Here is a 12,343-nt window from a genome sequence, read left to right as displayed (position 1 = left end):
GGCTGTAATCACATTCTACTTAAAGAGATGTTATTGCTGAGTCTTTCTGACTTGTTGTTGGTGTCTCCTGTTCTCTGCAGAGATAGTGCATTACTACCTGTACTGCAGCCAGGCCCTCCCCAACCCATTCCAGCAGGTACTACTCATCAGCACCAGCACCGGTTCAATGATAACTGTTTTGACCTCTGTCTCCCTGTTTCTCTCTCTCTTTTTCCCACCCTCCCTCCCTCCCTCTCTCTCTCATGGGGTTCAATAAGGTCTCTAAGCTTCTCAGGAGGAGAGGAGGAGGTTTTTAGATCAGCGTGTCAGGCAGTGAGAAGTAGTCTTTCTCTCTCCAGCCTCAGCTAGCTCCATAACCCAGCTCCTATTATGCTGTGCTTGTAGACATGCCCCTCAGGATCAATACGCTATGCTTGTAGACATGATGCCCCTAAGGATCAATGGAATGCAGTAACAGAGTGCAGGTAAGCGTGACCCAGTCTGATAACCAACTCAGTCAGAACACACATGAGCACAGAGATCGCTCACTGAGACACACACACACACAGACACACACACTTCCCTGACTCCTTTGTCCCAGATATTTCCAGCCTACCTGTAAATTGCAACATTGTATATTTTGTAATACATTGAAGCACCTTAACATGTTATCTATTCAAGAGCATTAAACCTGTCAGTACTGTATCTTCAGTTATGCCAGCCTGCCCTTGTACCTCACTACTGTTCTTTAAGTGAGTTATTGGATCGTAGACATGCTACCGAGACAAAATGACAATGTTAGATGGCAGGAGATACATGATGGCTGCTGCTATGGTTGCTGGTTTGGGGTAGTTTAATAACGGACTGTCTGTGTCAGTGTGCACTTACTGCACCAGTCTATTTTGTAGTGGTTGGGAACACTGTTTTGATTTAGATGTTGTTTGATGATTTAAATGTTTGAGTCAATCCGTTCACACTACAGCCAGCATTCTTTAGATCCATTTTAGGGCTACATTCATGAGGTTCCCAGTCTACTAGCTGTTCTGGGGTGGAGCACGCAGAGTAGACTGACCAGATTCTGGTGGATGACGGACTTGCTGTTAATGATTGGGCTTTTGTTGCCCTCTGCTGGACTAAAGCTAAACTGCCAAGCCCACTAATGTATGATAATTTATATATCCAGAGGTTGACATGTTGTTTTGTGTGTGTGTGTGTGTGTGTGTGTGTGTGTGTTTGCAGTCTCTGACCATCTTCCAGAGGTCTCTGACCACCATGCAGATACAGATACAGGGCCTGCTGCAGTTTGCTGTGCCTCTCTTCCCAACCGCCGAGGTCAGTGTTTCATTTTCCTGTGGTATAGTGAGACCGTCTGTGTAAGCATTGAATGTTATGTGTACTGAGTACTACACTTGTCTTTTCCACAGAGAGACCTACTGGGCATTCAGCACCTACTCAACTCATCAGAGGCTAGCCTCCACCAGCTAACTGCCCTACTGGACTGTAGAGGACTCAACAAGGTGCAGTCACATAGACAGATATGTTTACACCGTTGGGTAGTACACACAGTAGTACACTACTGGATACCAATGCACGGCAGCACTGACAATGTATCTAGTTCTACAGGATGGTGACTCTGCTGTGTATATATGCAATGCCAGGATTGTGGGTTTGATTCCCAGGGCCACCCATGCGTCAAATGTTTGCATGACTGTTTGCATGACTCTAAGTCCCTTTGGGGAAAAAAAAACATTTTGCTAAATGGCATTTATTATTGTTATTATATGATATAATAATAACACAACATGTCTCAGATAGACTGGGAACATTGTCTGCGCTCTGCTAATGTGTGTGTGTGTGTGCGTGTGTGTGTGTGTGTGTGTGTGTGTGTGTGTGTGTGTGTGTGTGTGTGTGTGTGTGTGTGTGTGTGTTTTCTTTGTCCACGCTGTAGGACTACCTGGATGCCCTGATCGGTGTGTGTTATGACGGGGTAGAGGGCCTGCTCTACCTCTGCCTCTTCTCCATCCTGGCAATTTGTGCCTTCTGTGCCATGCTGTGTGCCATCCCCCGGGCATGGACACATATCACCAGCAGGTTAGGAGGGGCCCTCCCACTGAGTCTCTTTCATTACATTTACATGACATTTGAGTAATTTAGCAGACACTCTTATCCAGAGCATTGTACAATCAATGCATTCAAATAAAGTAGGTAAAACAACCACTATCACAATCATAATCACCAGGAGAGTTAGTAAGAATCAGTCACTCTCTTTCTCTCTATCACCCTTTTATAGAACCAGAGTGTATATACAGTTGAAGAAGGAAGTTTACATACACTTAGGTTGGAGTCATTAAAACTTGTTTTTCAACCACTCCACAAATTTCTTGTTAACAAACTATAGTTTTGGCAAGTCAGTCAGGCAAGACATCTACTTTGTGCATGACACATATAATATTTCACTTATAATTCACTGTATCACAATTCCAGTGGGTCAGAAGTTTAAATACACTAAGTTGACTGTTGTTTTAAACAGCTTGGAAAATTCCAGAAAATGATGTCATGGCTTTAGAAGCTTCACGTAGGCTAATTGACATCATTTGGGTCAATAGGAGGTGTACCTGTGGATGTATTTCAAGGCCTACCTTCAAACTCAGTGCCTCTTTGCTTGACATCATGGGAAAATCAAAAGAAATCAGAAAAGACCTCAGAAAAAAATTGTAGACCTCCACAAGTCTGGTTCATCCTTGGGAGCAATTTCCAAACGCCTGAAGTTACCACGTTCATCGGTACAAACAATAGTACGCAAGTATAAACACCGTGGGACCACTCAGCTGTCATACCGCTCAGGAAGGAGATGCGTTCTGTCTCCTAGAGATGAACATAATTTGGTGCGAAAGATGAAAATCAATCCCAGAACAACAGCAAAGGACCTTGTGAAGATGCTGGAGGAAACGGGCACAAAAAAATATATATCCACAGCAAAACAAGGCTTATATCGCCATAACCTTAAAGGCCGCTCAGCAAGGAAGAAGCCACTGCTCCTAAACCGCCATAAAAAAAGCCACACTACGGTTTGCAACTGTACATGGGGACAAAGATGGTACTTTTTGGAGAAATGTCCTCTGGTCTGATGGAACAAAAATAGAACTGTTTGGCCAAAATAACCATTGTAATGTTTGGAGGAAAAAGGTGGAGGCTTGCAAGCCGAATACCACAATCCCAAGCACGAGGGTCGCAGCATCATGTTGTGGGGTTGCTTTGCTGCAGGAGGGACTGGTGCACTTCACAAAATAGATGGCTTCATGAGGAAGGAAAATTTGGTGGACATATTGAAGCAACATCTCAAGACATCAGTCAGGAAGTTGAAACTTGGCCGCAAATGGGTCTTCCAAATGGACAATGACACCAAGCATACTTCCAAAGCTGTGGCAAAATGGCTTAAGGACAACAAAGTCAAGGTATTGGAGTGGCCATCACGAAGCCCTGACCTCAATCCTATAGAAAAGTTGTGGGCAGAACTGAAAAAGCGTGTGCGAGCAAGGAAGACCATAAACCTGATTCAGTTACACCTGCTCTGTCAGGAGGAATGGGCCAAAATTCACCTTATTAACTTATTTTTTGGAAGCTTGTGGAAGACTACCCAAAACGTTTGACCCACGTTAAACAGTTTAAAGGCAATGCTACCACATACTGAGTGAATGTTAACTTTTGACCCACTGGGAATGTGATGAAAGAAATAAAAGCTGAAATAAATCATTCTCTCTACTATTATTCTGACATTTCACATTCTTAAATTAAAGTGGTGATCCTAACTGACCCAAGACAGGGAATCTTTACTAGGATTAAATGTCAGGAATTGTGAAAAACTGAGTTTAAATGTATTTGGCTATGGCAAGAACAGCTCAAATAAGCAAAGAGAAACTACAGTCCATCATTACTTTAAGACTTAAAGGACAGTTAATACGGAAAACTTCAAGAACATTCAACGTTTCTTCAAGTGCAGTCGCAATTGGACCACCACAGGAATGGGAGACCCAGAGTTACCTCTGCTGCAGAGGATACGTTCATTAGAGTTACCAGCCTCGGAAATGGCAGCCCAAATAAATGCTTCACAGAGTTCAAGTAACAGACACATCTCAACATCAACTGTTCAGAGGAGACTGTGTGAATCTGGCCTTCATGGTCGAATTGCTGCAAAGAAACCACTACTAAAAGACACCAATAAGAAGAAGAGACTTGCTTGGGCCAAGAAACACAAGCAATGGACATTAAACCAGTGGAAATGTGTCCTTTGGTCTGGAATCCAAATTGGAGATGTTTGGTTCCAGCCGCCATGTCTTTGTGAGATGTGGTGTGGATGAATGGATGATCTCCGCATGTGTTTTTCCCACCGTAAAGCATGGAGGAGGAGGTGTAATGGTGTGGGGGTGCTTTGCTGGGACACGGTCAGTGATTTATTTAGAATTCAAGGCACACATAACCAGCATGGCTACAACAGCATTCTGCAACGATACACCATCCCATCTGTTTTGCGCTTAGTGGGACTATCATTTGTTTTTCAACAGGACAATGACTCAACACACCTCCTGGCTGTGTAAGGCCTATTTGACCTAGCCTCCACAATCGCCCGACCTCAACCAAATTGAGCCAACAAGTGATCAGCATATGTGGGAACTGCAAGACAGTTGGAAAAGCATTCCAGGTGAAGCTGGTTGAGAGAATTCCAAGAATCTGCAATGCTGTCATCAAGGCAAAGGGTGGCTATTTTAAGTATCGAAAAACCCTTTGACCTGTTGTGTGTGTTATATATATATATATATATATATATATATATATATATATATACAGTGCCTTGCGAAAGTATTCGGCCCCCTTGAACTTTGCGACCTTTTGCCACATTTCAGGCTTCAAACATAAATATATAAAACTGTATTTTTTTATGAAGAATCAACAACAAGTGGGACACAATCATGAAGTGGAACGACATTTATTGGATATTTCAAACTTTTTTAACAAATCAAAAACTGAAAAATTGGGCGTGCAAAATTATTCAGCCCCTTTACTTTCAGTGCAGCAAACTCTCTCCAGAAGTTCAGTGAGGATCTCTGAATGATCCAATGTTGACCTAAATGACTAATGATGATAAATACAACCCACCTGTGTGTAATCAAGTCTCCGTATAAATGCACCTGCACTGTGACAGTCTCAGAGGTCCGTTAAAAGCGCAGAGAGCATCATGAAGAACAAGGAACACACCAGGCAGGTCCGAGATACTGTTGTGAAGAAGTTTAAAGCCGGATTTGGATACAAAAATATTTCCCAAGCTTTAAACATCCCAAGGAGCACTGTGCAAGCGATAATATTGAAATGGAAGGAGTATCAGACCACTGCAAATCTACCAAGACATGGCCGTCCCTCTAAAGAAGGCTGATCAGAGATGCAGCCAAGAGGCCCATGATCACTCTGGATGAACTGCAGAGATCTACAGCTGAGGTGGGAGACTCTGTCCATAGGACAACAATCAGTCGTATATTGCACATATCTGGCCTTTATGGAAGAGTGGCAAGAAGAAAGCTATTTCTTAAAGATATCCATAAAAAGTGTCGTTTAAAGTTTGCCACAAGCCACCTGGGAGACACACCAAACATGTGGAAGAAGGTGCTCTGGTCAGATGAAACCAAAATTGAACTTTTTGGCATCAATGCAAAACGTTATGTTTGGCGTAAAAGCAACACAGCTGAACACACCATCCCCACTGTCAAAGATGGTGGTGGCAGCATCATGGTTTGTGCCTGCTTTTCTTCAGCAGGGACAGGGAAGATGGTTAAAATTGATGGGAAGATGGATGGAGCCAAATACAGGACCATTCTGGAAGAAAACTTGATGGAGTCTGCAAAAGACCTGAGACTGGGACGGAGATTTGTCTTCCAACAAGACAATGATCCAAAACATAAAGCAAAATCTACAATGGAATGGTTCAAAAATAAACATATCCAGGTGTTAGAATTGCCAAGTCAAAGTCCAGACCTGAATCCAATCGAGAATCTGTGGAAAGAACTGAAAACTGCTGTTCACAAATGCTCTCCATCCAACCTCACTGAGCTCGAGCTGTTTTGCAAGGAGGAATGGGAAAAAATTTCAGTCTCTCGATGTGCAAAACTGATAGAGACATACCCCAAGCGACTTACAGCTGTAATCGCAGCAAAAGGTGGCACTACAAAGTATTAACTTAAGGGGGCTGAATAATTTTGCACGCCCAATTTTTCAGTTTTTGATTTGTTAAAAAAGTTTGAAATATCCAATAAATGTCGTTCCACTTCATGATTGTTTTACATATTTATGTTTGAAGCCTGAAATGTGGCAAAAGGTCGCAAAGTTCAAGGGGGCCGAATACTTTCGCAAGGCACTGTATATATATAAACACTACCGTTTGAGGTCGCTTTAAAGTGTCCTTGTTTTCCATGAAAATATACATGAAATGAGTTGCAAAATTAATAGGAAATATAGTCAAGACGTTGAAAAGGTTATAAATAATGATTTTTAATTGATATAATAATTGTGTCCTTCAAACTTTGCTTTCGTCAAATAATCCTCCATTTGCAGCAATTACAGCCTTGCAAACCTTTGGCATTCTTCTTGTCAATTTGTTGAGGTCATCTGAAGAGATTTCACCCCATGCTTCCTGAAGCACCTCCCACAAGTTGGACTGGCTTGATGGGCATTTCTTATGTACCATGCGGTCAAGCTGCTCCCACAACAGCTCAATTGGGTTGATATCCGGTGACTGTGCTGCTTACTCCGTTATAGATAGAATACCAGCTGACTGCTTCTTCCCTAAATAGTTATTGCATAGTTTGGAGCTGTGCTTTGGGTCATTGTCCTGTTGTAGGAGTAAATTGGCTCCAATTAAGCTCCTTCCTCATGGTATGGCATGGCGTTGCAAAATGGAGTGATAGCATTCCTTCTTCAAGGTCCCGTTTACCACAACCAAAGTACCCCGAGACAATCACATTGCCTCCACCATGCTTGACAGATGACGTCAAGCACTCCTCCAGCATCTTTTGCATTTTTTCTGCGTCTCACGAATGTTCTTTGTGATCGTCTTTTTTGATTCGTCTGTCCGTAACACTTTTTTCCAATCTTCCTCTGTCCAGTGTCTGTGTTCTTTTGCCCATCTTTTATTTTTATTGCCCAGTCTGAGATATGGGTTTTTCTTTGCAACTTTGCCTAGAAGGCCAGCATCCCGGAGTCGCCTCTTCACTGTTGACGTCGAGACTGGTGTTTTGCGGGTACTATTTAATGAGCTGCCAGTTGAGGACTTAGGACTCTGTTTCTCAAACTAGACTTACTACTTGTCCTCTTGCTCAGTTGTGCACCGGGGCCTCCCACTCCTCTTTCTATTCTGGTTAGTGCCAGTTTGCGCTGTTCTGTGAAGGGAGTAGTACACAGCATTGTACGAGATCTTCAGTTTCTTGGCAATTTCTCACATGGAATAGCCTTCATTTCTCAGAACAAGAATAGACAGACGAGTTTTAGAATAAAGTGCTTTGTTTCTGGCTATTTTGAACATCTAACCAAACCCACAAATGCTGATGCTCCAGATACGCAACTAGTCTAAAGAAGGCCAGTTTTATTGCTTCTTTAACCAGAACAACAGTTTTCAGCTGTGCTAACATAATTGCAAAAGGGTTTATTAATTATCATTTAGCCTTTTAAAATGATAAACTTGGATTAGCTAACACAACGTGCCATTGGAACACAGGAGTGATTGTTGCTGATAATGGGCCTCTGTACGCCTATGTAGATATTCCATAAGAAAATCAGCCGTTTCCAGCTACAGTAGTCATTTACAACATGAACAATGTCTACTCTGTATTTCTGATCAATTTTATGTTATTTTAATGGATGAAAAATGTGCTTTTCTTTCAAAAACAAGGACATTTCTAAGTGACCCCAAACTTTTGAACGGTAGTGTACATACAGTGCATTTGGAAAGTATTCAGACCCCTTGACTTTTTTCACGTAAAAAAAAGAAATCAGAAATATCACATTTCAAATCAAATCCAATTGTATTAGTCTGGAGTATTTACATAAGTATTCAGACCCTTTACTCAGTACTTTGTTAAAGCACCGTTGGCAACGATTACAGCCTCAAGTCTTCTTGTGTATGACGCTACAAGCTTGGCACTGCTTTATTTTGGGAGTTTCTCCCATTCTTCTCTGCAGATCCTCTCAAGCTTTGTCAGACTGGATGGGGTCACTGCACAGCTATTATCATCTCTCCAGAGATGTTAGATCAGGTTCAAGTCCAGGCTCTGGCTGGGCCACTCAAGGACATTCATAGACTTGTCCCGAAACCACTTCTCTTTATCTTGGCTGTGTGCTTAGGGCCGTATATATACATATAGAACCAGAGTGTGTACAGCACATCCGTTGTGTTTATACTGTATGTACACCTTACAAGTCACTAAATCATCTATGTTGCTTGACTCCACCCTTTTTCTTCTCTCCAGGGAGCGTGATTATGACGATATAGACGAAGGTGACCCATTTAACCCTCAGGCCAGACGCATGACGACCCACGACTCCAACCATGCCACCAACATGCACCGCTTCTGCAGCTACAGCAGCAGTGTGGGCAGCCAGAGCAGCCTTCACCCGCCTGCCGCCCAGGCTGCCCAGACTGTGTCCAACGCACCCGTCTCAGAGTACATGTGAGTCCAGCCCTGGCCTGGTTTTGACTGTATGGTAATGCACAGTCTAGTATGCTATACGTATGAACATACTGAAGCTAAAGTAAAGCTAACTGTAAACTGAAAGGATCATGCTCGCCAAGAAGGCATACTGGCCCAGATTGATATGTTACTGGCTAGATTTTTCGTGATTGGGAATGTTTGTTTAGCAGACGCTTTATCTCTCTCTCCCTCTCTTTCTCCCTCCTCAGGAACCAGTCAGCGTTGTTCGGGGGAAACCCGCGGTACGAGAACGTTCCTCTGATCGGGAGAGGCTCTCCGCCCCCCTCGGTGCGTTGGGTCCCAGAGGCCAAGTCCTTTTTATGATGTCACTCATGGTTGGGGTCAATTCAAATGAGGAGAATTGAAATGTACATTTCAGAATGCTTCCTGAATTGACTAAATTGAAATTGAATTGACCCCAACCTGGATGCCACTCTCCCACATACTATCAAGTCAATCAGCATTGTAATACTGATCTTTCTCCCACCACCATTTCTGTTATGTTATTTAATTCTGATTCAGTGACCCGCTAGGACTTTTTTCTGCATCTATTTTCTGTTTGTAGTGTCAACTCAGTTCCCCCATATGATGCTCTACATGATGCCTTCCTTAACTTGCTCAAGTCAGTGTTACTTTTAAGTTGTTTAAATGGTTGTTGTAGTTGGTTTCTCACGAGTTATGACGTGACAGTCTTTCACAAGATATGACATCCACATGATAACATATTTCCAGTTAGGATTTTGATCATGATCATCAGTTTGATCACATATCAAATCAAAGTTTGATTAGGGACGTATCAGTATCAGAGAGAACTCTGCTAACGTTGTGCCTTTACCTGTCTGTCTAACATAGGTGTAGATTGTGACTCTTTACAGAGGGAATAGGACAGTGAGAGAGAAGTTTAACATAGATATACTGTAGTGTACATGTTCATGCATTTAAGATGAGATGGAAGCGTGTTATTTAGACCAATGCCCAGGGGAAGATCTCACAGGTGTCAGTCCATAGTTGGTAACTTTACTTCTCTCTAAAGGTCAGTCTCTTTCTCTCTCTCTCTCTCTCTCTCTCTCTCGCTCTCTCTCTCTGGTCCTCATGATAAATGCACCTTGTAATGGCAGCTATTTAGATCAATTATCCTATCCTGTCTCCTGTCAAAGGCCTGCTGTGCCTAATGGAATTTCATGAAGAGACATATCTTATGCATCGCATATATTATGGGTTTCTGAGCCTGTTTACATCTACTGTAGCTGCCTGCCATCCTTCCCATGGGAAGATGTATTTGTAGTTGACTGAATGTAAGGTTTATTACCTTAGACTAATGCTGAGTCCCAAATGGCACCCATATGGCTCCTGTCAAAAGCAGTGGACTATATAGGGAATAGGGTTCCATTTGGGATGCATCATTGAGTTTTATACCGTATTTACCTTGGTGTTTTCCCCCGCCCTATCTCTCTACTACCAGTCTCTAGCCAAGAAGCTGTGATGATCTCACTGGTAATGTCATGTGGTGTCCTCTGGACATACCTACCTTCTACGGGGCGTGGCACTCTACTTTTTCAGCTAACAGCTTCTTTTATATTGTTTATTTGTTTGTTCGTTGTTTATATGTTTGTTTGTATTTGATTTCTTTCTTCTTTTTTTAATCAACTTTTGGAGATATACACTCAGCAATTTAGAAACGGAGTAAGTTGTTTTCTGCTCCTCTTTGGACCTCTCTGTTGTCTGAAGGATAAGATAGACTCCCAGTTGCTTTTCCCCCTGCCTTCGTTTCAAATCATAAAATGTTAATTCATCTCCATTTTCATTTTGGTACTGCATTTTCTATTTCACATCTGGCATGGCTTTGAACTACCAACCTTACTGTTCAGGACATCATCATCATCATGACATCATTATCATCACCGTCATCATTCCAGTTGTATGTTTGACCCAGTCAGGTCTGTCTCCCCCCACTGTTGGGATTGTGGTGGTGTCACCTATCCTCACATCTCCCTGGGTTGGGACATTCAGAGACAGATCGGCAGTCCTATGTGTGCATGGCGTAAACCTTCCCTTCCCAGTATTCCCCCTGTTTAACCTACTGTCTGAGAAGGCTTGGTCCATAAGGAGGGGCCTACTGTGTTGTCTGACTCCCAGTCCACTCAACTGTTTTGTTAGAATGCTTGCATTAGGCACCCTATTGTCTTCCCTACCTCCCCTTTCTTCCTGTCTAGCTGGCTAAATACTGTTCTGAAAGAGTCCTGTGTTCTTCTATACTGTTGTCATTCTCCAAACTTTACCTGGTGTTGTCTCTAATTGTGTGTCCTGTGACATTCTGTTTCCCACAGTACTCCCCCAGCATGAGGGCTACATACCTGTCCATGACTGAGGACCAGATCAGACACTTTGGGAATGATTTCCAGGCATAGAGCTGCTCCTCCCTCCCTCCTCCTCTTTAATCTCTGCCATCTCCAAGAGGGTTCTCAAACTGGCAAACACACATACACACACAACTACTCCAGCAGTGTGTGACTTTGTGGCTGCTACACGGACCCACTTCTCGTCCAACTCACTGGACTGGACCAAGGCCTGATATGAGGAAAGGTGTCACACACAGTTGTCCCATCCCAAACCCCAGAGCCCAGTGTCTATGTCTTAGTCACCTTGACTCTAGCCCATAGAATTAGAATGATTCTATTATGTGATTCTATTCAATCTATTTCAGTTCTCCCTTGCTGTCTCCAGAGAATGCAGCAATGTAAAGCCCTACTATTCCACTTCCACATTGCATGTTGTGTCCACTGTCTGAAGGTGTAGTCAAAATAAATTCTGCCGAAGTTCTCTTGGAAATAACACTGAACTTTTCTAATAGCTTTAGATTTAAATATTTTGGTTTGTCTGCAGCATTTGTTTTAGGCAAAACCTTTGAAAATGTAAGATAGAGAAATTATATATATTTTTTATTTTCATTTCATTTGACCTATAACATCATACTTACAACATGTCCTTAGGCCACCAATTCAGTATGTGAGTCCTCATATTTCCCATCTCTTTGTGTAGTAGTAGTGTTGAGAAAAAAAAATGTTAAAATGGAAATTGTCATAATAATGACTTCTTTTAAAAACGCTAGCTTGATTCATTCACTCTGACGAGACAATAGCAACTTCTACAGGAAATTGCTTTTATAATGATCTATTGTTCAGATACTAATGATATGATTAGTCTATTTTGAAATTAAACTTATTCTAAAACATATGTTAAGAATGGAAGCATGTTTTTGTGCCTATAACCACTCCCTATTCACCTAAACAGATGTTCTACAATAGCTACTGTAGGTCTATGACTGTTAACTCAAAAGGAGGGACCATACTATGACTGTTGATACCTGATACTCCAACCCATTTGTATTTGATGAAATTGGCCAAGAACAAGTACATCAGAAATGACATTCACACTCTGGAAAGTGGAACTGGAAAGTGTCTACTGTCAAAGGGTCCTTCCTCCCTTTTCCTCCACGGCTACAAACGACACATACTGTATATGCCATAATAGTAGTTATATGTTTCCACATACACCTCAGACCTAAACCTTGTGAAGCACAAACCTACTGTATGGTAGGGCCTGGGATAGTGGCCCTACACTATGCCCTCCCT

At 42.3% G+C, this 12,343-nt stretch overlaps 1 protein-coding gene across 4 annotated transcripts in view; it reads left to right on the top strand.

Moving 5' to 3' along the window:
• LOC110502951 (protein tweety homolog 2-like) overlaps positions 1–11,945 on the top strand; it is a 151,203-nt gene extending 139,258 nt beyond the window's left edge. The window contains exons 8-15 of one of the 4 annotated variants that reach the window (XR_005039240.1): positions 81–136; positions 1,219–1,311; positions 1,404–1,496; positions 1,928–2,070; positions 8,490–8,690; positions 8,921–8,999; positions 10,174–10,394; positions 11,039–11,945. Coding sequence is in view for 2 of the 4 variants with exons in the window: in XM_036960750.1 (XP_036816645.1) it covers positions 81–136; positions 1,219–1,311; positions 1,404–1,496; positions 1,928–2,070; positions 8,490–8,690; positions 8,921–8,999; positions 10,368–10,394; positions 11,039–11,119 (773 nt within the window). In the remaining 2 variants the exon portion in view is untranslated. Of the gene's footprint in view, positions 1–80; positions 137–1,218; positions 1,312–1,403; positions 1,497–1,927; positions 2,071–8,489; positions 8,691–8,920; positions 9,000–9,276; positions 10,395–11,038 lie in introns of all 4 variants that reach the window. The other 3 variants (XR_005039239.1, XM_036960750.1, XM_036960751.1) reach the window with 3 other exon arrangements.
• The last annotated feature ends 398 nt before the right edge of the window (positions 11,946–12,343 follow it).

This window comes from Oncorhynchus mykiss, chromosome 23 (genome assembly GCF_013265735.2).
Source record: "Oncorhynchus mykiss isolate Arlee chromosome 23, USDA_OmykA_1.1, whole genome shotgun sequence".
NCBI lineage: Eukaryota > Metazoa > Chordata > Actinopteri > Salmoniformes > Salmonidae > Oncorhynchus > Oncorhynchus mykiss.
The sequence above is the reverse complement of the archived record's forward strand: the minus strand, read 5'-3'. Positions and strand labels throughout refer to the sequence as shown.